The 24,644-nt window shown below is 36.7% G+C and overlaps 1 protein-coding gene across 1 annotated transcript in view; it reads left to right on the top strand.

Annotated features, from left to right (window-relative positions):
• RER1 (retention in endoplasmic reticulum sorting receptor 1) overlaps positions 1–24,644 on the top strand; it is a 63,653-nt gene that overhangs the window by 7,208 nt on the left and 31,801 nt on the right. The window contains exons 2-3 of the mRNA XM_053690351.1: positions 5,911–5,998; positions 23,062–23,166. Coding sequence (XP_053546326.1) covers positions 5,918–5,998; positions 23,062–23,166 — 186 coding nt within the window. The 5' untranslated portion in view covers positions 5,911–5,917. The remainder of the gene's footprint in view (positions 1–5,910; positions 5,999–23,061; positions 23,167–24,644) is intronic.

The raw sequence follows: 24,644 nt of genomic DNA, 5'->3' as shown, positions 1-24,644 counted from the left end.
ACTCTCTCTAGATCACTGATGTTTCAGTTTTCTGCTGATGATGCACGTCCGCACGTGTCATGTGGCAGCTGCAGCTTTGCTGCATTTCTGTTGTTTGTTTCCCCACTGTTGATACAAATAAGATTGTATCCCTTTGTATTGCAAGTGAGCAGAAAATAGTATTCTATCATTATTCTGTGATATAGATGGCATTAAAAGGAAGGAAGTCAGCAGAGTTTTAAAAATTGTAATTTACTGAAATTGTGCAAATAGCTAATATGGGTAAATAAATGTATTTAGGGGAAGGGATGTGCATCTTGTTTGCATTTTTGTATGCAAATATTTTGTGGATATCTGATACACAATTTATAAGTATTAAATTAATCTAATTTTGTATTTGCTGATAGAAAAATATATTGTTGCTTGAACCCTTAAAGGACCACTAACTGCAATAGAATTGCATAATTAACAAGTGCATAATAAAAAGACAATGATTTAACATCTACTCTGAAATTAAAATAAGCAGTAGATTATTTTTTTTTTATTTTTTTTTTCTAGCAATTTTTTTTCCTCCCATTTTCCGTCCCCTTGTATCATGTGACTGCCATCAACCCATCACACACTAGTATATGTATACCCTATGAGCTTGTGCACATGCTAAGTAGGATCCTGTTCCCCAGAAAGTGTGCATATAAAAAGACTGCAAAATTTGACAATGGAAGTAAATTGGAAAGTGTCTTAAAACTGCTGCTCTAGCTGAATCATAAAAGTTTATTTTGACTTGAGTGTCCCTTTAAATGCACATTAAACTGCTGAATGCTACTGATCATGCCGTTTTCCTCCTGTGCCTTCAGCTCTCTTTATTAACCCATTACAGAAGCCAGCTGGTAAATCTCTGCATGTTTATACTGGGGGCCGCCATCTTGGTACACACGTGGTGTTGCAGAAGCAGTGCACTTACACAGATCAGTGACTTGGCTTTTTGACAGCTGGACTTTGGATTGTCTCGCACACTAGAAAGTAGAAGAGCTTTTTTTTTTACACAGTTTAAAAGGTTCATAAAAATAGCATTAAAAAGCCTTGTGAATTATAAAGAGAAGTGTACCCTCTGCAAAAATGCTTAGCCCCTGCTCTGTATTGTGCTCTCTAAACTCAAGTGCTTGATATGGCTTGTGAAGAAGACAACAGTGTCACTGGTCTGTGAATGTGTCACAGGGTACAAGGTGTGACGATGCAGAACATCACTGGCCATGACTTTAAAATGAGAGAATAGCTTAGAAGAGAGCTGCAGAAATGGGAGGAAAAACAATAATATGGCGAGTAGCTATTCTGCTACTGTAATTCTCCATAGCACTTGAATGTCCGTTCAGCAAATTAACTGTATACAGGTAGCCCTCAGTTTACGCCGGGGTTAGGTTCCAGAAGGAATGGTTGTAAATCAAAACCGTTGTAAATTGAAACCCAGTTTATAATGTAAGTCAATGGGAAGTGAGGGAGTTAGGTTCCAGGCCCCTCTCAAAATTGGCATAAGTAACACCTAATACATTATTTTTAAAGCTTTGAAATGAAGACTTTAAATGCTAAACAGCATTATAAACCTAATAAAATTATCACACAACACAGACTTTCATTTTTTTGCAAACAGTTCTTTCTATGCATTCCAATCTGGACTGATTTATAGACAGGAAGATATTGTTCCTTTGAAAGCTGCTTGATAGCTCAGGTCTAGTTAGCTACACTAATTAATTTCAGCCTGCTTGTGTGCTTGGCTTGCATATCTTTACTGCGACACAAGCGGACAGCTCCACCTACTGGCTATTTTAATCAATGCACTGCTTCTCAATGCTTTTCAATAACAGTCACATGACTGAAAAAAGGTTGTTATTCTGAAACGGTGTAAATTGAACCGTTGTAAACCGAGGGCCATCTGTGCATATCTGTCTGTCACCATTCAAGAGATATAAAGTTACTAGCCCACTCAATAAACCATTTAAACCAGCACCAATATGTGTCAGGTGTTCAAATCTGTAGGAGTCATTGCACAAACTTTGTCCATAAATAGTCCAAAAAATACAGCAGCAATAATATATTTTATTATTATCGGTTATTTGTAGAGCGCCAACAGATTCCGCAGCGCTAAAGAGGAATTCTATATTCTGCAGGATGAAGCAAAATAAACAATGTTGTTAGTCAACAGCCCGTAGTCATGACCACTCAATGCAGTAGAATTGCATAATTAACAAGTACATAATAAAAAAAGACAATGATTTAATACCTACTCTTAATTTCAAATAAGCAGTAGATTTTTTTTTCTCCCATTTTACGTCCCCCTGTATCATGTGACAGACATCAGCCAATCACAGACTAGTATAGTATACCCTGTGAGCTTGTGCACATGCTCAGTAGGATCTTGTTCCCCGGAAAGTGTGAATATAAAAAAGTAAATTAGAAAGTGTCTTAAAACTGTTGTTCTATCTGAATCCTAAGAGATTATTTTGACTTTAGTGTTCCCTTTAAGCTTGAAACATTATTTTGCTTCATCCTGCAGAATAAAGATTTGGAGGTACAAATCCTCAAATCTGGAATTCCAAGATCCAGAATTATTCTGAGATCCATTTTTGGTATTCTAAAATGCAATTGCTTGTCTATATTTATTTAAAACAACAACTGTTACCTTTCTGGTTATAGTACTGGACTATCTTTCTGATGATACTGCTTATACAAAAATATTAAAAAGAAAAAAAATGCCTTTAGGTTGCATTTATAAGCTGAATTATGACATGTACACATGATCCCAGATACAAATATTCAAAAATCCAAATATTTTTCAGTCCCAGTAGTTTGGATAAGGGGTTTTGTACCTGCATTTTTTGTGGTGCTGCTTTTTTTTGTATTTTATTTTGTATTTTTTTGGACTAGTCCACTCAATATTGTGTATAGGGCAAAAATCCTTTAAAAAAAATATATATATATATATATATATATATATCATTTTTAATTAGTTCTGGACTGGTAGAAATTTGCAGCCCTGTATATACAACTTCCTCTTATTATTATTTTTGTTTATTTATAAATCTCTAATGTATTGTGCAGCGCTGTAACATTAAGTATATAATCTATGCTATCTATATAGTCCCAATCTATTATTTAAATTGCAGTGGAAACGTATATAGTTAACATTCAGTGGAGTAGTAAGTGTTTCTCTCTACGTCCCCTGACTAAACTTTAGTGATAGATTTCCACCTCTAAATATTTATAATACATATTGTATAACAAAAAAATGACAAGCATATATACACACGTGTACACCCCTCATAGCTCCCTTCTTGCTCATTTAATAATTATATGAAAGGCCAAATCAATAAAATAATTACACTTAAGTGCATGAAAAAACTGGTTTGCTAGATGTGCCAGCGTTCCTGCTAATGTGAGTGTACATAATTGTCTAAAGGTATTACATTGGTTTAACATTCTTAAAGGGACAGGAAACCCCAAAATTTTATTTTGTGATTTGGATAGAGCAATTTATTTTAAACAACTTTCCAATTTACTTCTATTATCAAATTTGCTTCATTATCTTGTTATCCTTTGCTGAAAAACAGCACTGCACTACTGGCAGCTAGCTGAATACATCTAGTTAGCCAATCACAAGAGACAAATGTGTGCAGGCAGCAATCAGCAGCTAACTCCCACTAGTGCAGGATATGTGCATATTCTTTATACCAAGAGAACAAAGCACATTTTGAAAATAGAAGGGAATTTAAAAATGTCTTAAAATTACATGCTTTATCTGAATCATGCATGTTAAATTTTGATTTTCCTATCCCTTTAAGCACAGAGGACCAGTCTCTCCAGCCTTTATGAAACCATACTCCTAATCAGTGACTGATACATTTCAACTCTGTATGCTTAAAGTGAATGTAAATTTTGATGCTAAAGTGCCCGGTTTTTAAAACTTTGATTAAAAACAGGGGCACTTTAATTCATCAATATTTTCATTTCACTCCTGTTGTGAAAATAAACTTACTTTTTAATCTTCACAGCAGCTCCAGCTTCCTCCACCTTTTTCAAAGCCTCTTCCTGGGTCTAAAATGAGGTATCTGGCTTCCTCCAATCACAGCAGTGAATCAGACACTGAATCCCCCGGGGGGGAATCTGTGATTGGAGGATGACCTATCAATCATTTCTGACATCAGAAATGGCTTGTGAGACCGGAGGAAGCAGCAGCTGCTGTGAAGTTTAAAAGGTAAGTTTTTTTGTCACAACAGGAGTGAAATGTAAATTTTGATGAATTAAAGTGCCCCTGATTTTAATCAAAGTTTTAAAAACCGGGCACTTAAACATCAAAATTTACATTCACTTTAAGAAGGTTGCTTTGCTCAGTTATGGTTTATAGCAGGTGCGCTCTGTCTGCATAGCGGCAGCTCTTGCAGGGTGAGTTCTTTCTGGAGAGTTGCATCTCACAGGGCATTCATTTTCTGGGGAGTGGCCACTTACAGAAGGTGCACTCTATCTGCAGAGTGGTGTTTTAAAGTTGAGCACTGCGTTCACCAGTGATGTATGGACACTCTAGCTGGGGGCTTCTCTGACTTATATCTGCATCTCGTGCTTTTAATTGCAGTTTTCATGTTAATGTGCAAATTAGTAATAAGATGCAAGGCTAAAACAATCCCATCGTAGTGTGGAAATGAAGGTGAAATTCTAGGGTCAGATATCCAGGTGCCTTGGTAAAATCTGGTTTATCAATATACAAGCATACTTTCTTTTACATGTCAGTCCATCAATGTCAGCATTGTGTTTGTGGAGGGGGTTGCTAAGGTCTTGCTCACTGAACACCTAATTATCCTGAAGGAACCCAACCTCCCTTGCTCTGCTTTGTACAGTGAAATGGAAGATAAGCTAAAAAATAACAATGTTTTAGATTTGCCAGAAGAAGCAGATTTTTTTTTTACAAATAGTTGTGAATTAAAAAAAGAGCAGGCTTCATTGTAACTTCTTGGGTTTCTGCATTGTCCGTTCTAGAGTTCTGCTGCATCCATACGTGTCTTCCTATGTCCTTGCAGTACCAGACTGCCTAAGGACCCAGAGTTTAACTGCATCATTGAACTGTGTCTTCCTGAGTCCCTGCAGAGTCGGTCTGAGAACCTGCTGTTCTACTGAATCTGTGTGACCCAATGCAGAAATCATCACACTCAATGGCACAGCTTTAACAGTGATCAAATAAATAGGACATGCAGCTCTCCTCAGTCTGTCCTATGCTGGGATTTGTAGTTCCCATGCACATCTGTTTTTTTTTTTTATAATATTGAGTAGACTAATATATTTGTTTTACCCCCAAATCATTCAAAATTGCCTATCAAAATACACAAATAAATAAGTACTATTGTATTTAATAGAGTATACTGAGATGAAGATTTAAACGTGCAGCAAAATGATAGGTAAATGCTCTTTAAAGTTAAAGGGAAATAAAGGTCAAAAGTGAAATGCGTATGACTATTTCCATTTTGAATAGAATTATTGTTGCAATATACTAATACATTTCCTGTGCACCAGCATTTAAACTCCAGTCATCGTCAGAGGGTCAGCAGTGGTTTGCGTGGTACACACCATCTCCAGGTCTCAGATTAAACATTGTGTTTGAATATTGGCGCACAGGGCACATGCAGGGAACTTTTATAACTTTTTTTTTTTTTTCTGATTCAGTTATATTGCAAAAATACTTGTGTTCAGAATCGTGCACAATTCAATTCAATGTTTACCCTGATGCTGGAAAACTGGTTCTCCGTTTTGCACACCTGAGCAGAAAATATGAAGAGGGAAACGCTCCTTTATGAAAAATTATTGCACGCCAAAAATACAAAAGTGTCTTGTCAATTGTACTTCACATCTGCACGTCTTGCTTTTAGTAACAATGTTGTGTTGTTTCCACAGAAACAGAATGTCAGAAGGGGATAGTGTTGGAGATTCAGTTCATGGCAAACCTTCTGTGGTATATCAGTTCTTTTCAAGGATTGGGCAGGTAGGTAATCACACTTAAAATGCTTTTGCATCTTGAAGCTTAAAGGGATATAAAACCCACAATGTGTGTTCATGATTCAGATAGAATATACAATTTTAAACAACTTTCTAATTTGCTTAGCTCTCTTGGTGTCCTTTGCTAAAAAAGGATACCTAGATAGGCTCAGGAGCTGGGAACTAGATGCTGATTGGTGTCTATTGTCATTGGCTTACTGGTGTGTTATGCTAGCTCCCAGTAGTGCATTGCTTCTTCAATAAAGAATACCAAAAGAATGAAGCAAACTTCATAATAGAAGTACATTGAAACATTGTTTGAAAATGTATGCTCTATCTGAATCGTAAAATAAATATTTTGGGTTTCATGTCCCTTTAAAGGGATAGTGGGAACTTTGGGATTGTAATATAAAATGTTTAATTGTGTATAGTTTTCATTATTTGTTGGTTTTTTTTTTTTTTTTCCCCTTTAAAATTCAATAGTTTATTGGCTGCTCCAAATTAGGCAAGTTGTGGCTCAACGTTGGCTATTGGAAAACAATTGCAGCCAATTGTCAGTGCATTCAAAACATGTTCAAACGCACCCAGTATGTTCATTTATAGCAAGACATGGCAAATCTTGTAATCACAAACTCAATTATAATCTCAATATCAGATTATTTGTGTTCACATCCATATAACAAATCTAAAAAAACATGGCCAAAATATTGAGCAAATGTGCACCCTTTGTGTATAAAAGTGAATAAATATGTCATCCACAATATTATGTGACCGTATTTCATACACACCTAATTAGGTAATCATATAAATAATCATTCACAATAATAAAAAATAAAAAAAATATTTATACAGTGCATTGTATAACTAAATAAACTTATGGAGTCAGGAGCAAGAATAGCTCATAGATAACACAGCTCCGCCAATGATAGCTAGAATATACCTAATAAAACTTCATGTGTACAAACTCCTGTGTACAGACTTGTTTACTTAAATGCAGGAAGACAATATTCCCAGATTTGCACAATCACTTGCTTGTGCGTCTACGTACCCACTGATGTCACACAACCAATTGTGAGAGAGCAGTGATGTCTGTCATCCTGGACAAATCCTTTAAAGGGACACTGAACTCAAATTTTTTTCTTTTGGGATTCAGATAGAGCATGACATTTTAAGCAACTTTCTACCAGCTGGTATACTATACCACCGCTAGACCTATTAACACAATATATAGTTTATAATTTATAAGAAAGATGGCATTATCTCATCTCACATATGGCATAATAAGCCAGGAGGAATATAATAGGGACCCCTATTATATCCCTCCTGGCTTAGTATGCCATATGTGAGATGAGATAACATCATATATAGTAGTTGCAGAGGCAGGTGTACTCTCACAAACAGTGTTCAAAAGTATAGTAGATAGAAGACAGCACTCACTGGTCTTGAATAATGCAATACATGCTTTGAATTAATTAACCACATGAAAAACTCGGCAAAACTTCCACAATAGTTACAATGGCGTTGGCAACAAAAGAAACCCTGTGCATATCGGGCAGGCTGGTAATCACAGTCTCCAGCTAACTGTTACCATGTTGTTATTGCTGCTCTTCCAATCACGGACTACTTTAAAGGAGTACGCATGGAATATCAATTTTATTAAAACATATTTGCTAACTGTTCTCAGAAGATATTCATTTACAGAGGGAAACTAGACAAGTGTGCCCTCTGTCCTCATTAATTTTTAATTTGGCCCTTGAACTCCTAGCACTTTTATATGATCTTATCTAGGCATCCATATTCAAGGATCACAGCTCCACTTAGCACTTTAAGCCAATGATGTGATGTTATTTGTGGAAAATCCTAACCAAATATCACTCATTCTGAAAATATTACAAGATTTTGGAAGTTTTTCTAGCTATAAGGTCAATACGACCAAGTCGGAACTCTTATGGCTATATAAAAACCCACGGGATAACACTTCTTACCCTTTGAAAGTAGTTCCCTCCACTCTTACTTATTTAGGCATAAAGTTATATGCTGATCCCCAACGCTTATATGACATTAATATAACCAAACAATGTTCTAACTTATGTACGCAATTAAATAATTGGGCAAAACTTCCTCTAAACTTATCAGGACAGATTAATTTGGTTAAAAATGGTTACCCTTCCCTGTATCCTTTTGTCTACTATTAATATTACCTTTCCTGCTTACCAAAAATAACTTACTTAGGATCAATAAAGCTATTAAATCCTTTATCTGGAGAGATAAAAAAACAACAACGCGTATAGCAGCAAAGAAATTACACCTTTAATATTTGAATGATGGCTTGGGTTTAATTCATCTTCAGCTATACAACTAAGCAGAAGTATTTCACACTTCTGCCATCAAGAATTAGAAAATGCTATCTTGAAAGAAGTTGCCTAACCTGTCTTCCATTCGCTAACTCCTCTAAATTACCTTCTCATACCAAATAACATCTGCTTTACAGAGATTCCCTACGTGCATAACGGCTAGCTCTGTCTCCTAGGTACCAAAAACCAAACTCCCAAGTTTATACCTTTTGTAGGTAACATAGATTTTCCAGTGGGTTCTGAGTCTCCCCCTTCTTGTTGTGGAGGGACATGGGAATTAAAGTAAATGGAAAACTTTACATAGTAACATAGTAATGAGGTTGAAAAAAAGACTGAAGTCCATCGAGTTCAACCTATACAAATATATAAAATACTTACAAAAAGCTCCAGTTAAACTTAAATAATCCCACTAAAAGATGACCCATTTAATACAAGCAATCATATCCATGAATTTTTGTTTCTAGACAGAAATGTATCCAAACAATTTTTAAATGTATCTAGGGTATTAGCATTCACTACCTCCTTTGATAATGAGTTCCACAATTTTATTGCTCTTTCAGTGAAAAAACATTTCCGTTGCAGGAGATTAAATCTCCTTTCCTCCAACTTTAAATTGTGACCTCTTGTCACAAACAATTTTCTTGGACTAAACAGAGCTTCTGCCATATCTTTATATGGGCCTTGAATATATTTATATAAAGTAATCATGTCACCTCTCAAGCGCCTTTTTTCTAAAGAAAACAGACCCAGTTTGGCTAGCCTCTCCTCATAGCTTAAATTCTCCATTCCCCTTATTAGCTTTGTGGCCCTTCTCTGAACTTTTTCTAGTTCTGCAGTATCTTTTTTTGCGATTGGTCCCCAGAACTGCACTCCATACTCAAGGTGAGGTCTTACCAGGGATTTATATAGTGATAGAATCGTGCTTTCCTCCCTTGAATCAATGCCTCTTTTAATACATGCTAGTATCTTATTAGCCTTTGAAGCCGCTGCCCTGCATTGTGCACCCATCTTTAGCTTGTTATCTATTTCTACTCCCAAATCCCTTTCCCCCTGTGTTTGGCTAAGTCTTGTGCCATTTAAATAATAAATTGCCTTCTTATTTTTAACTTCCAAAATGTAGAACATTGCATTTCCCGTATTAAATCCCATTTTCCATTTACCTGCCCATACTTCTAATTTTTGCAGATCCCTTTGTAACGAAAGTTCATCCTGCTCTGACCTAATGACCTTACTTAGTATCATCTGCAAAATAGAGATGTCGCTATTTAATCCTTGCTCCAAGTCATTTATAAAAATATTAAAAAGAAGAGGGCCCAGTACTGATCCCTGGGGGACTCCACTGATTACCTTTGTCCAATCTGAGTATAATCCATTCACTACTACTTGTTGCTCCCTATCTTTTATCCAGTTATTTGTCTTTGAGCTAACATTTTCCCAGTCCCTTCATTTTTCTATACTGTTGAAAACTTCCAAGAATTAGACAATTTGATATACCACGTACCCACTTTTTTGCCCACTTACAGGTGAGAAACTACATAGATAATCTTAGAAGAGATGATTCTCATTATTGGGATCAATCGCCTTTGGCATGTTGCATTTCGAATAGGCTCCTTCTCCCTCTCAGAAATATACCAAACTTTGCTGCAGATAAATGGAAAGTAAGAATTGGGAAGCTTACCATTCAGGACATTAAAAGTAGTTTAGAAAAAGTAAAAAAGCTACTCTCTCCACCCAATTTAGGGAAACCCAAATTTGTATACTTTACCAAGATTATCTTACCCTAAAACACCTCTCCTTATGGAAACAATCAGTTACTTATCATTGCGTTAAATGTCATATGTCAGCACCAGACTTATATAATTATTTCTATGATTGTCCTAAGAGAAAACATTTTTGGTGTCAGTTGCAGTACTGGCTACATAAGACCTCTCAAATAACTATCTCTCTGAATGTTATAACTATTTATTTCTTTGACTGGGCACTTATCAAACTGCACCCTATACTGACACTATAGAAAGTTTTGCAACAATGTTATACATTAGCAACGGCAATAGATGGGAGCACTATTTCCTGTCATGTAGATATCTCTTCAGCAAAGAATAATATGAGAACGCAAATTTGATAATAGAAATAAATTGGAAACTTTTTTTTTAAAATCTGAATATTGTGGTTAATACTTCTTGAAAAGTTTTTTTTTTTAGTAGGGTTGAGAGAGGAGTGGTTGTGGGGGGAGAGGAGAGAGTTGTTTTTATTTTTTTATTATTACTTTGTCAGATAGATGTACTTCTATCACTGGATTTTATTTTACTTTTGTTTTTCTCTCTATTCTAACAAAGAAGGAAAGGACTATTAAAATATGAATCTGATGTTTAGTTCCTTGGGTTAAGTACTGTTGTTGAGTACAAGTTCTTGTTGTAAAGTTTAACATGGTTCTCTCAGGATTAATGAAAACAAAAAAAGACAGGACAGTGGACATTGAGATGATTCCTTGATTTATTGTCATGTAAAAACACATTTCTGTCTTATTACATACTACAGGGTTACATTGTGACCTTCCGCTTTATATGTATCACCCTAACTACATTAAATGTATCTAGATTCTTGTCTTCACCATAGGAAAATATCCTGAAACTTCTCAATCTTACATATTGTTGTATGCATGACTATTGTGATATATGCATATTCACCTTGTCCTTAATAAAATGAATGTTAAAAAACAAAGATGCCACAATATCTACAAGCGCTGCGGAATCTGTTGGCGCTCTACAAATAACCGATAATAATAATGCTTTTCTCACGAAAAGGCACAAATCAACTTTGTTTTAATAAAATGTATATTCTGTGCGTACTCCTTTGAAGTATGATTGGAAGAGCAGCAGCAAATTGTTCCCTAAAGACTGTGTTTACCAGCCTGCCTGATATGTACTGATTTCTTATGATGCCATTGTGAGTAACCATTGTGGAAGCTTTGCTGTGTTTTTTTTATGTGGTTAAACGGTATTGCGCTATGTGGCGCCCCTTTATTATCCAACATGTTTTTTGCCTGTAGCTTTCCTAAATAAAGTTCTATAATAAACGTTATGACATTGTAATATAAAATGTTTAATTATGTGTAGCAAAGTACAATATTTTGTTGCCTTTTCCTGTAATTTAGTTTCTATAATGTAATGGGAGCTGCCATATTGAATCCTAGTTTTCTCCTTATCTTTTTTTTTTTTTTTTCTGCGCTGAGAAAGAGTCCAAACACTGAAATGTGCAAACAATGGCAATGGGGAAACTTTACTACTTATATTCCACACAGTCTTTGAGCAGTTCAGCATTTTTGACACTTTGGGCTAGATTTATCAAGCCCTGTTCTCCACTTTGACTGCAGGTTCGCAGAAGCGAAATTGCAGTCACGATTTATCAAGCAGTGATCATTAGACCAATGCTTCCCAGCCCTGTTCTCCACCTCTTAGGTGGAGAATTTCAATCTCCCCGGTCTCTTCCAACCAGGAAATTTTAACAGCTCCCGCCCGCGCGTGTTTGGCTGTGCTCGGGCAGGGGGCCGAGTTGCACAAGAGTGCAAATTAGCGCTCGTGTGCAATGGTACATCTATAAAAAAAAAATACTTTAATGACTAATGAATGTACATTACAAATGTAAGCATTGTTATTAGTTACCTATATTGATTTCCTCTATTTTGCATATGAGCTGCGCTTATGTTTAAAGGGACACTGTACTATAAAATTTGTTTATCCTTTAAAAAGGACATGAAACCCACATTTTTTTGCTTTCTTGATTCAGACAAAGCATACAATTTTAAGCAGCTTTCCAATTTACTTCCATTATCTAATTTGCTTTACTCTCTTGGTGCCCCATGTTGAAGAAGCAGCATTGCACTACTGGGAGCTAGCTAACGCATTGGGTGAGCCTATAGCATGATGCATAAATGTGCAGCCACCAATCAGCAGCTCCTGAGCCTATCTAGGTATCCTTTTCAACAGGTGATACCAAGACAACAAAACAAATTGAATAATAATAGAATTATCATGAAAGAGAAAATTTGGATTTTATGTCCCTTTAAGGGGACATGAAACTCAATTTTATTTTTCTTTCATAATTCAGGTAGAGAATACAATTTAAAAAAACTTTCCTATTTAATTCTGTTATCGAATTTGCTTTTGTATGAAATCAGGAAGGTAAGCTCAGGAGTGTGCACGTGTCTGCAGCATTATATGGGCGCAGTTTTGCAACAATGTTATACATTAGCAAGAGCAGTAGATGGCAGCACTGTTTCCTGTCATGTTAGGCATGTGCACGCTACCTATCTGGATATTTATTTAACAAAGAATAACATGAAAAGGAATTAAATTGTATAATAGAAGTAAATTTGAAACTTTTTTAAAACTGTGTTCTCTATCTGAATCAGCTTGCTGTGTCTTGTACACTCTTTTGTGTTGCCTGACAGATGCAAAATTACTTACAAAATACCAAACAGTTAACCTCACTGCGCCTGTTCATTCCTTTTGTTTGCTTAAGGTGAGGTGATCATCACAGTTGAATCACTCTTAAAATCGTATGATACTGGAATGTTAATGAGGAATGTGTTATGAATTATTACCACTTTTGTCAATATCAGTTTTTATGGAGTTGTGTTGCAGGGTCTCTGTACCACTGAATTTGCCAATACGTTAACCTTTTTATTAAGCAAATTTAAGCGTAAAGGATTACTAATTTTTTTTTTTGCTGTGCAAAACGGAACAAACATTTATCATTTCAAATCTACCAATGTAATGTACCTTTTTATTTTCCCAAACGAAGCTCCCTTTAGCAGTAAAATTATTTTTTATTTTATCCCCATGACATCACGTCATCCAGCCCTCAAATGTGGGCCGTCTAAGGGCTAACAAACTCGCCAATCGGATGGCGAGTACTTGCATCTAATTTAAAATACATTAGCCTCATTCAACGCATGCGCAATACGATTCGCTTCCTCTCGCATGCGCATATTGCAGCACTGAAGCAGACATGAGAGCTAGAAGAATAAAAAAAACGGATGGTGACGTATCCGATGACATTGGCGTACTCGCGCATTGCGTCTAGGATTCGCCATCTGTCAACTGCAGTTGTCAGCCCGGATTGGAAATCCGTAACGGCAGACAACTCAGTGGGTTTGGAAAAATTAAATATTTACAAGCTATATATTGTGAAAACGGTACACATTTAATACATGATCAACATTATAAAATGCTTTATTTACATGTATACTCTTGTGATTTAACAATTATCTTTCTGACTAAAGTGTCCCTTTAAAGGGACATGAAACCTAAAAAAATTATTTTGTGATTTTAGACAGAGCATGCCATTTTTAAAAAAGTTTCCAGTTAACTTCTATTATCAAATTTGTTTTGTTCCCATGATATTCAGTGTTAAAGAGATACCTAGGTTGGTGTCTGGTGCACAAGATGACAGGAAATAGTGCTGCCATGTGCAAGAGTTCACAGTGTATATGTATATGAGTCTGTGATTGGCTGATAGCTGTCACATGATAATGTAGGCCAGCAAATTTGAAATAAATTTTGAAATTTGTTAGTATTAAAATTGACTACCCATTTCAAATTCAAAGTGCTTTTTATTATGAACTTGTTGATTATGCAACTCTACTGTATTTAAGGTCCTTTAAAGGGACACTAAACACAAATTATGAACTACGTGATTATAAACCTTTATATATAAAAATAATTTTGCAATGAAAACTGCAGATTTATTTTGTCAAATAAGTATATTGTTTTATGTTCTTTTCACTGATTTCCCTGTCCCCCAGGACTAAAGAACCCCTGCTAACCAATCACGAACTAATATTCAGCTATAGCACAAATTCTTTTTGCACATGTGCAGACTGGGGTAGCCTGGCCTCTTGTATTCCCTTAAAGGGACACTAAACACAGAAAAAACTTTGTTTAAAATAAAAGATTGTTGCAGATATCATTGCATAAATCCTTACTTTTACCGTTTCACTCTAGTTTTCTTTTAAATCTTCTATGCAAAATGTATTCATTTCTAAACCCCTCTGTAGAAGTAGTTCTATCAGGGGGGTCTACCTGGGTAGGAAGATGGCGTTGGATTGTCCATAGTGCGCATACCCCGAGTTTTCAGTGACGTTACTGGTGATGTCACCGCCCCCCTGTCGCAACTTCCATAAACTAGCAAGCGTGCTCTATCTATATCAGAGCATGTCTGTGATCTGATCGGTTGGAGGTAAGTATCCCCCCTAGAAATAACGAGCATTTTTTTTCTGCAAATTTTATGAATAAAACTTCTAATAATATTAGAAAACAATGTTAAAAAACGCAAAAGTAATAATTTGTATTTATTAAATTAGATTAAATACCCTATACTAACAAGCAGATAAAATAAATTATCTGGAAGATATCTCTCTCCCCCCTCTCCTTTCTCTCTCTCCATTTATTTTAACATTAATTTAAAATATTTGCAAAAAATTAATTTACATATGACCTGGTTTACACTAGAGATGGAAAGAAGAAAATCACATAAAATGTGTACCATTCTGACTTCAATAGGTAACTTATTAAACTTGCGATTTCTTCCTCCACACCAGCGTAAACATCAGTAAATAGCTTGACATATAAGCCTGAACATTTGCACTTAGAGAACGCTGTGCTGCGCTGTACACAAAATAGTGCCTGCAAGGGCACCTATTACATTGTTCTTTGTTGAAAATGCACGTGCGCTAATCCTGGAAAGCTTTGAGGGCAGCATCCTAGTCAAATACCCAAAAGTGCGCATGCGTAAACAAATTGCGACTAGTGCGCGCGCCTCCTATAATGATATGCGGGGGTTAAAGATCTGTGGGAAGTCTTTAGTGATGTCAGAGCTGTGAAAAATAATTTAATTTTCAACTACATTAAGGCATTGTTTTGATTTTATATAGGGTGGATGCATTGCATTATGCTTAATTAAAGGGACCTTAAACACTAAATAAATGCTACGTAGAATGATGCATTTAAAGAAAAGATTAGATGTATTTTTTTAAAGCTGTTTAAATATTGACAAAATAAGTGTAAAGTTTTAGTGTCTATAAAACAATGGGAGCTGCCATGTTGTAACTTAGGTTACCTTCTTCTCGGGCCAATAAGTATATTGCAGAGTATATGTATGTGTGTATATATATATATACACACACACACACACATACCATTTATCATTTTATATTACCATTTGAAAGTATTTAATGTCCCTTTTAAAGGATCAGTATGTTTTGATTGGCTGAAAATAAGTGTTTTGTAATCCTTTAAATGGACATTAAACCCAAACATTTTCTTTCATTACTCAGAGAATAAAATTAAAAAAAAAAAGTTTCCAATGTACTTCTATTATCAAATTTGTTTCTTTCCTATGTTATTCTTTGTTGAAGGTATACCTAGGTAGGTAGCGTGTACATGCCTGAAGCACTACATGACATGAAATAGTGCTGCCATATAGTGCTTCTGCTAATGTATGACATTGTTGTAGACAAGTGAGCTTACATCCCTGTTTTTCAACAAAGGATAACAAGGAAACTTTGATAACCCCCAAAAATTGGGTTTTATGTCCCTTTAAGGTGGTCTAGCACTGATTCAACGTGTTTACTATTTCAAAGATTGCTTTGCCTACCATGATTGTTGATGCAAAACTGATAATCCACCTTTAAAAGCATGTGACACCATAAAAGCTTAGGAAGGAAGAGAAAAGTAAACAAACCTTCCCTGGGAGAAAGTGATACAAGCACAATTTTTAGACGTATTGTACAACAAAAGGCTGCAAAATAAATAATGAATGTATATTGCAATAATGTTTCACTTGCAATAATGAAACATTTTATACGTTGTTGAAATGTCAAGTTTAATGGTCCTTTAAAGTGATTGTCAATTTTCACTGTTTTGAAAGTATAAATATCTAGAGAATAAGTATATTAATCATACCGCCACTTTCATTTGTTAATAAAATGTTTAATTTAATTTTTATCTCCATTTCTAAATATCGTATTTTCACTATACCTGCTCCTCCCACTCTCCACTTCCTTATTCTCTGCAATATTACGTATACAGCGGTCCCACCCGCTGTTTACGTAGTGGCAATGCGCGCTCCCGTCTCAGTTACACACTGCGCATGCGTCAAACAACGATTCCGCTGTCAATCAACATAGTATTCAGTGAATCAGTACATTCACTGAATACTATTGTTGGATAGCCGTTGGATAGCGCAGCAAGGATCTCATCCTCCATCGCGCAATCCGTATATTCTTTCAATAAGAAATGAACTCAGGGAAATTTGCAAATGCGCATGCGCGAATTGTGAACGAGCTTCTGAGAAGCATGTTGTAAGCGGAGTCTAACGCAAGCGCAATACAGACGCGTGACGACATACAAAGGGGTTGGGTCCCCCTGTGGTTAGCGCTGTTATTGGTTATGCTGATCGTGGCTAAAAATGACAACGAGCAATAGCAAATGCCGGGTGGAGGATTATAATGACAGCGGACAGCTAAAAACATTGAAAATAACGGTAACTGCGAATAGATAAGTAAAATGATGAATGAAACTCATGTTATTTAAAGGTCAATGTCACGCAGAACTTGAGTGATGAAGCAGAGTTTACATTCACTTTAAGGACACTAAACATTAAAAAAGTGCTAGACATAATGATTCATAGTAAAAATATGCCTGAGAATAATTCACAGATTTACACAGTCTACACAGAATTGTTAGTGCTTAAAAGATAGATAATCCCTTTATTGCCCATTCCCCAGTTTTGCATAACCAACACTGTTATATTAATAGACTTTTTACCTCTGTGATTACCTTGTATCTAAGTCTCTGCAGACTGCCCCCTTATTTCAGTTCCCTTTTGACAGACTTGCAGTCTAGCCAATCAGTGCTAACTCATAAATAAGTCCACGGGCATGAGCACATTGTTATCTATATGGCCCATATGAACTAGCCCTGTCTAGCTTTGAAAAACTGTCAACATGCATAAGAGGTGGCCTTCAAGGGCCATTGGCAAATTTAGCATATGAGCTTATCTAGGTTAAGCTTTCAACAAAGAATACCAAAAGAACAATATAAATTTGATGATAAAAGTAAATTAGAAAGTTGTTTAAAATTGCATGACCTATCTGACTCATGAAAGTTTAATTTTGACTAGAATGCCCCTTCAAAGGGGCAGCAAACACCTTGTAATATAACAAGACATTTCTGTTGTGTTGCTATAGCATAGCAATCAGCCAAGTCTAAACATTTTTCAAACAAATTAAGATCCTTTTTAACGCAATTATTTTTCTAATTGTCAAACTCCACCCAGGATTTGCCTTATTTCAAGGAACCAATCTGAGCTTTAGTCCACAGAGAAGGCTCGCCACTGCAATAAAGTTAGTATAAAGTGCATTGCTTTGCAGCTATCTGATACAGCCAATTCTGGACATATTTATAGCATATTTATTGAGAAGTCAGCAGTTCTGAGAATTAGAACTTTTTCAGTTTTCAGAGCTAAATTACATGAAAAGTGGGCAAAATAAAGAAAATCTATTTCAACGTTTTCATTGCTCATAACTAATCATTTTATATAAAAAAAAATCTCACGGTGTTTACTGTACCTATTCTGTACATCACTATGGGTAATGGTAGTTCTCATCAGACAGTAACTCACAGGCGTTTTTGTATATATTATGTTCTGTAATTAAATGCGCATTTGTTGTCATAGCCCTGAGGATTATATTGATCCGTTATTAATAAATAATTACTAACAGATGGTTTATAACTTCTATAGTGTGAGGCTGTTGCACAAATCAGAAATGGTTTTACAAAAATCCCCTGTACAAATATACAACTTGAATTTAATTTAAAGAGATAGTAAAGTCCAAATTAAACTTTCATGATTTAGATAGGGCATGTCATTTTAACCAATTTTTTTAATTTACTTTTATCATCAAATTTGCTTTGTTCCCTTGTTATTCTTAGTTGAAAGCTAAACCTAGGTAGGCTCATATGCTAATTTCTAAAGCCTTGAAGGCCACCTCTTATCTGAATGCATTTGACAGTTTTTCACAGCTAGGGGTTGTTAGTTCATGTGTGCCATATAAATAGCATTGTGCTCACGCACTTGGAGTTATTTAAGAGTCAGCACTAATTGCCTGAAATGCAAGTCTGTCAAAAGAGCAGAGATAAGGAGGCAGTCAGCAAAAGCTTAGATACAAGGTAATTACAGAGGTAAAAAGTATATTATTATAACAGTGTTGGTTACACAAAACCGGAGAATGGTAAATTTAAAGGGATTTATCTATCTTTTTAAACAATAACATTTTTGGTGTTTACTATCCTTTTAAGAACCGTTTTAGCTTCACTCACTAGCAGCAGTTTTTCAGTCCTACATCATGAAGGTTATGGGGTGAAAATACCAATATATTTATTTAAAATATCTCAAAGAGAGATAAGTGAAAGGGACACTCTTATACCCTAATATAAATAACACCCCAAGAAAGTTTCAACTGTGTAAAGAGTTAAAAAAATAATAAACTTTAGGAGTAAATAAACTATGTTTTAAACAGAAAAAATAAAATGAAACCTTAGCAATTTGCTTCTAAAACCCAATGTCCAGAAATATTCTTCCAGGGAAACCACTCAGTCCCAAATAAGTATACAAAAGGGAACGCAGGCTGCTCCTCTATTGAAACCATTGACTTGAAGCTAAGGATATCTATAATAACTAGACATGGGCATTCGGATCTTACTGTGCTGCACTATTGAAGCTGTTGACTTAAAGCTCAGGATATGTATATAACTAGACATGGGCATTCGGATCTTACTGTGCTGCACTATTGAAGCTGTTGACTTAAAGCTCAGGATATGTATATAACTAGACATGGGCATTCGGATCTTACTGTGCTGCACTATTGAAGCTGTTGACTTAAAGCTCAGGATATGTATATAACTAGACATGGGCATTCGGATCTTAGTGTTGCACCTTTACAAGAATAAATCCGGCTCTAGAAGCCTCTTCCTTCCGCACTCTGATCATAATGAAGGAGCCGAATGCCCGTGCTTAATAATAACTCACCGTAAAACAGAGGGCGTCACTAGTGTATCACATTGAGTCAGCAATGATAACCCTAATATCAGTTCCAAAATACTCACACATATCCAAAACCAAACAAATAGTCTGTGCACACTGGGGCCTCAGAGTCCCCCAGGTGACTCGGCTACAGACACTGCTCTCTGGCAAAGCATGGGTTAAAGGGACATAAAATTGTAAGAACTAATATAAGTTTCTAAATATACAATGCAGCAAAGCTTACCTGCAAAGCTGTTTCTGTTTTATCTCCCATTAACCCCTTTAATTCAGGTTTAGTTTTGTTTGCAGCAAGCTCCCCCCTATCCATTTCCATATATGGAAGGTGCTATCCAGGTCATAGCTTCAGCAGAATGCACATGTGCACAGTAGGGGGCAGAGTCAGAATAAAAAATGGTCCGGTTTCTATGCTTACATTCCTGCTTTTCAAATAAAGATAGCAAGAGAGCGAAGAAAAAATAATTGGAGTAAATTAGAAAGTTGCTTAAAATTATATGCTCTATCCGAATCATGAAAGTAAAAATGTGGGTTTAGTATCCCTTTAAGCACAGTATTGTAAAATATCTGCATCTGAAAAAGATTTGAGGCCCTGGCTGGTAACTGGAATACGTAGATTGTCACACTGCCAAATTAGAGCAGCTCAGCTCAATGCGGTTGTGGGAGGTTGTGGAGCACTGATTAAATGAGGCCAGGAGGTTAAAAGAACAAATTATTCAAATGCATGATTCATTTTAAGACACTTTTAAATTCACTTCTATTTGTACTTTGTTCTCTTAATCCTTTCCGGTCCTATTCATTTTGACATAGGGCACCAGCAGGTCTTATTTAACGCAGCTTGTTGTGTTCGGTGAGCTCCCCTTGTATTCAGCACCATATAGAAATGTGATCGTCTCCTGCACACACAGCACTCTTTACAGTTGTGATCCCCCACTGCACACACAGCACCCTATACATATATAGCACCACTATGGATGCTGTGGGTGTGAGGGGAGTCCGTATCGCTGTCTGGGGGGGGTGGCCGCTGTGGGGTGGGTGCTGTGTGTGTGAGATCACATGGGTGTGAGTGTGGTGTTTGTGGGGAGATTGCATCTTTGTGGTGCGGTTTCTGTGGGGGGAGTTAGTGTCAGTGGGGTTACGTGTGTCTCGGCGGACCAGTGTGGCAGGCTGCACAGCGTGAGCGGGGGCGCGTCTCTGTGATTGTTGAAGGCTCCTCATTTTTCTGTGCCCATGCGCAGTGGCTGGGCAGCTGTTGTGTTGGGAGAAAGTCATGTCGGAATGTATCAGACATTGTACCGACATATGACTGGAAAGGGTTAAGTATCCATTGTTGAAAAATATGTACAAATTCTACACTAGTGGGAGCTAGCTAGTGATTGGTGCCTGCACACATTTGTCTCTTGTGATTGGCTAACTTGATGTGTTTAGCTAGCTCTCAGTAGTGCATTTTGCTGCTCCTTCAGCAAAAGATATCAAGAGAATGAAGCAAATTGGATATTAAATTAAAAAAAAAAAAGTAAATTGGAAAGTTGTTTAAAATTGTATGTTCTATCTGAATTTTGAAAGAAAAAAAATTGGGTTTCATGTCCCTTTAACGACCAGTGCCGTACCCGCCTCTCTCTGCCACGATCTCGCTAAAACGAGCGAGATTGCACTATTTCTGAACCTCTCTGCATCGGGCAGCGGTGGTGCCGATTGTTGGTGGGTGGGTGGGAGGGTAAAGAGGGAGGCGGGTGGGCGGGACTGTTAGCCTACAAAAACCCCCAATGAGAGCGGGAGGGAGAGGGGGAATCTGGTTATAATACTGAGGGATGAGATAAGAGGGTGGGAAGTCGATCTGGGAGGGGGAGGGGGGAGGGTATTGAGGGGGGCAGCTATACTACAGAAAAAATGGGTATTTTTATTTATTTTTAAAATTGAGCTTAATTTACAGAAAACTAGGTACTGGCAGACAGCTGCCCGTACCTAAGATGGCGGCAAATAGGTAGAGGGGGAAGGGTTAGAGAGCTGTTTAGGGGGTATCAGGGAGGTTAGGGGATTAGGGGGGATCCTACACTGCAAAAATATATATATAAAAAAATATTTTAAAAAAAGCCTTATTTTCATACTGGCAGACTTTCTGCCAGTATTAAAGATTGAGGTGACCATTGTGGGGTAGGGGAGGGAAGAAAGCTGTTTGAGAAAGATTAGGGAGGGATCAGGGGTGGCATGTGTCAGGTGGGAGGGTAATCATACACTAAAGCTACAATTAACCCTACAAGCTACCTAATTAACCCCTTCACTGCTGGGCATAATACAAGTGTGGTGCACAGTGGCATTTAGCGGCCTGCTAATTACCACCCGCTCTATACGTATCACAAATGCACGTCCACGAGGACCGAGTGTATTGCGCATGCCCGATTAGTCAATTCTTCACTCTACTGCGCATGCGATTCTCTAATAACCCTGTCTCCAACGCGCATGAGATGATGTTTTTGGTTTATTCACTAAGAAATTTTATGCGCATGCACGAATCGGGAGTGGGCACCTAACATAATCGGGCCGAAAAAATAGTTGCATGCGCAGAAGAATAAATATGCGGATGACGTAGCTTAACGGCCAGAATTTCAATTGGATAGTTAAAAAAACGTGATCAAGAAATAAAGTATAAAAAAACAGGATGAATTATTCGTAGATAAAAATATAGTTTAATTGCGGGTAAAATTTGTTTTGCATATAACTTAGGAAAAAATGATGAATGAAAGTCCTATTAATTTTGTACAAAGAATATTACTGAGGTTCGCAAAACCGCCAAGTTTACTTTCACTTTAAGGGGTTAACTTACTCCTGCAGGAGCAATACAGCTTCTGAGAAGACTGCTGTAAACTCTGCTGCCTTCTCTGCTTCCTTGATCACACATAGCATGCTCATGCGTGCCGAAGATATGCGCATGCAGGAGGTGTATGCCGGGCAGATATTCAGATTAAAAACTAAACAGTAGTAGGGGCAGCCATCAGCGAATTACAGACTCATATATGTATACACTGGGATCTCTTGCACATGCTCAGTAGGAGACTGTGTGTAATTTGATAATGGAAGTAAACGGCAAAAGGGGTTTTATTTATTTTTTAATAATAATTGTATGACTTTACTGTTCACTAAATCTCATCACAGAAAGTGAAGAAAAGTTCTGCCTCTTGGATTACCCATTCCCCAGTTTTGCACAACCAACATTGTTATATTAATAATAACCTCTAAATCAAAGCCTGTTTCTAAACCCCTGTATGCCGCCTCTTATCTCAGTGCATTTTATTAGCTTATCACAACCAGACAGTGCTAGTTCATTCCATATAGATAACATTGTGCTCACTCGCATGGAGTTATGCAGGAACCAGCACTAATTGACAACAACTTGTAAAGTTTGTAAAAAGCACTGAAATAAAGGGGCAGAGCCTTATAACTGTGTTGGTTGTGCAAAAGAGGGGAATGGGTAATAAAGGTATTATCTGTGTTTTAACAATAATTTTTTTTGAGTAGACTGTCCCTTTAATGATAACAATGTACTTTTTTTGTGTATTTTGTTTTGTGAATTCATTGTAATTTCTTAACTTTACATTTTTTTTTCCTGTTCTTTCAGATTTATCAGTCCTGGCTAGACAAATCCACACCATACACTGCAGTACGATGGGCGGTGACTCTGGGTCTAAGCTTCCTCTACATGATTAGGGTATATATACTACAGGTAAGACTTGTTTTCTTTCTTTGCTTTATGCTTTTGGTTATGTTTTCCCAGTAAAGCTGCGTATATGGTGTCTATAGCTGTAGTCTATATGGTTATAAAAAATCTACATTGCAGAAAGCAAATAAGATTTAATATTTTATTGCTTAAAGGGACACTGAACCCAATTTTTTTTCTTCTTTCGGGATTCAGATAGAGCATGCAGTTTTAGGCAACTTTCTAATTTACTCCTATTATCAATTGTTCTTCATTCTCTTTCTATCTTTATTTGAAAAGCAGGAATTTAGAGCTTAGGAGCCAGCTCATTTTCGGTTCAGCACCATGGATAGTGCTTGCTTATTGGTGGCTGACATTTACCCAACAAAAAACAAGTATAACCCAGGTTCTCAACCAAAAATGGGCCAGCTCCTATGCATCACAATCCTGCTTTTTAAATAAACATAGCAAGAGAACAAAGAAAAATTGATAATAGGAGTAAATTAGAAAGTTGCTTAAAATTGCAAGCTATATCTGAATCATTAAAGAAAAAATATGTAGTGTCCCTTTAAAGGGACGGTCTATTTTAAATTTTTATTGTTTAAAAAGATACCCGACGCCTTTACTACCCATTCTCCAGCTTTGCACAACCAACATTGTTATATTAACCCCTTAACGACCAGCCCTGGGCTTCTTTCTGCTGCGAACTTGCTCAAAATAGCGAGATTGCGCTATTTCTACATGCCCCACGAGTGGGGCACTGCAGAAATAGATTTGCAGAGAGGGGGTAGGGTATTGAGGGGGGGCAGCTACACTACAGAAAAAATAGGTATTTTATTTTTTTTAATTAAAAATTAGCCAGATTTGCAGCAAACTGGGTACTGGCAGACAGCTGCCAGTAGCTAATATGGTGGCAAATAGGTAGAGGGGGGAGGGTTAGAGATGTGACAGGTTGGAGGCTGATCTCTACACTAAAGCTAAAATTAACCCTACAAGCTACCTAATTAACCCCTTCACTGCTGGGCATAATACAAGTGTGGTGCGCAGTGGCAATTAGCGGCCTTCTAATTAGCAAAAAGCAATACCAAAGCCATATATGTCTGCTATTTCTGAACAAAGGGGATCCCAGAGAAGCATTTTCAACTATTTGTGCCATAATTGCACAAGCTGTTTGTAAATAATCTCAGTAAGAAACCTAAAATTGTGAAAAAGTTAACGTTTTTATTTTTGCATTTGGCGGTGAAATGGTGGCATGAAATATACCAAAATGGGCCTAGATCAATACCTTGGATTGTCTACTAAAAAAACATATAGTTTTGATAGGTAAATATAAAAAAGCTCTATTTCTGTTTAAATGTAGTGATGGCAAAAATGCTCTGGTCTTTTGGGGAAGTTTTTGTCTGAAATGCCCGGTCCTTAAGGGGTTAAAGAGATAGTCAACACCAAAACTGTTATTGTTTAAAAAGATAGATAAAGCCTTTACTACCCATTCTCCAGCTTTGTAG

This window comes from Bombina bombina, chromosome 8 (assembly GCF_027579735.1).
Source record: "Bombina bombina isolate aBomBom1 chromosome 8, aBomBom1.pri, whole genome shotgun sequence".
Taxonomy (NCBI): Eukaryota; Metazoa; Chordata; class Amphibia; order Anura; family Bombinatoridae; genus Bombina; species Bombina bombina.
This window is presented reverse-complemented; position numbering and strand designations above follow the sequence as displayed.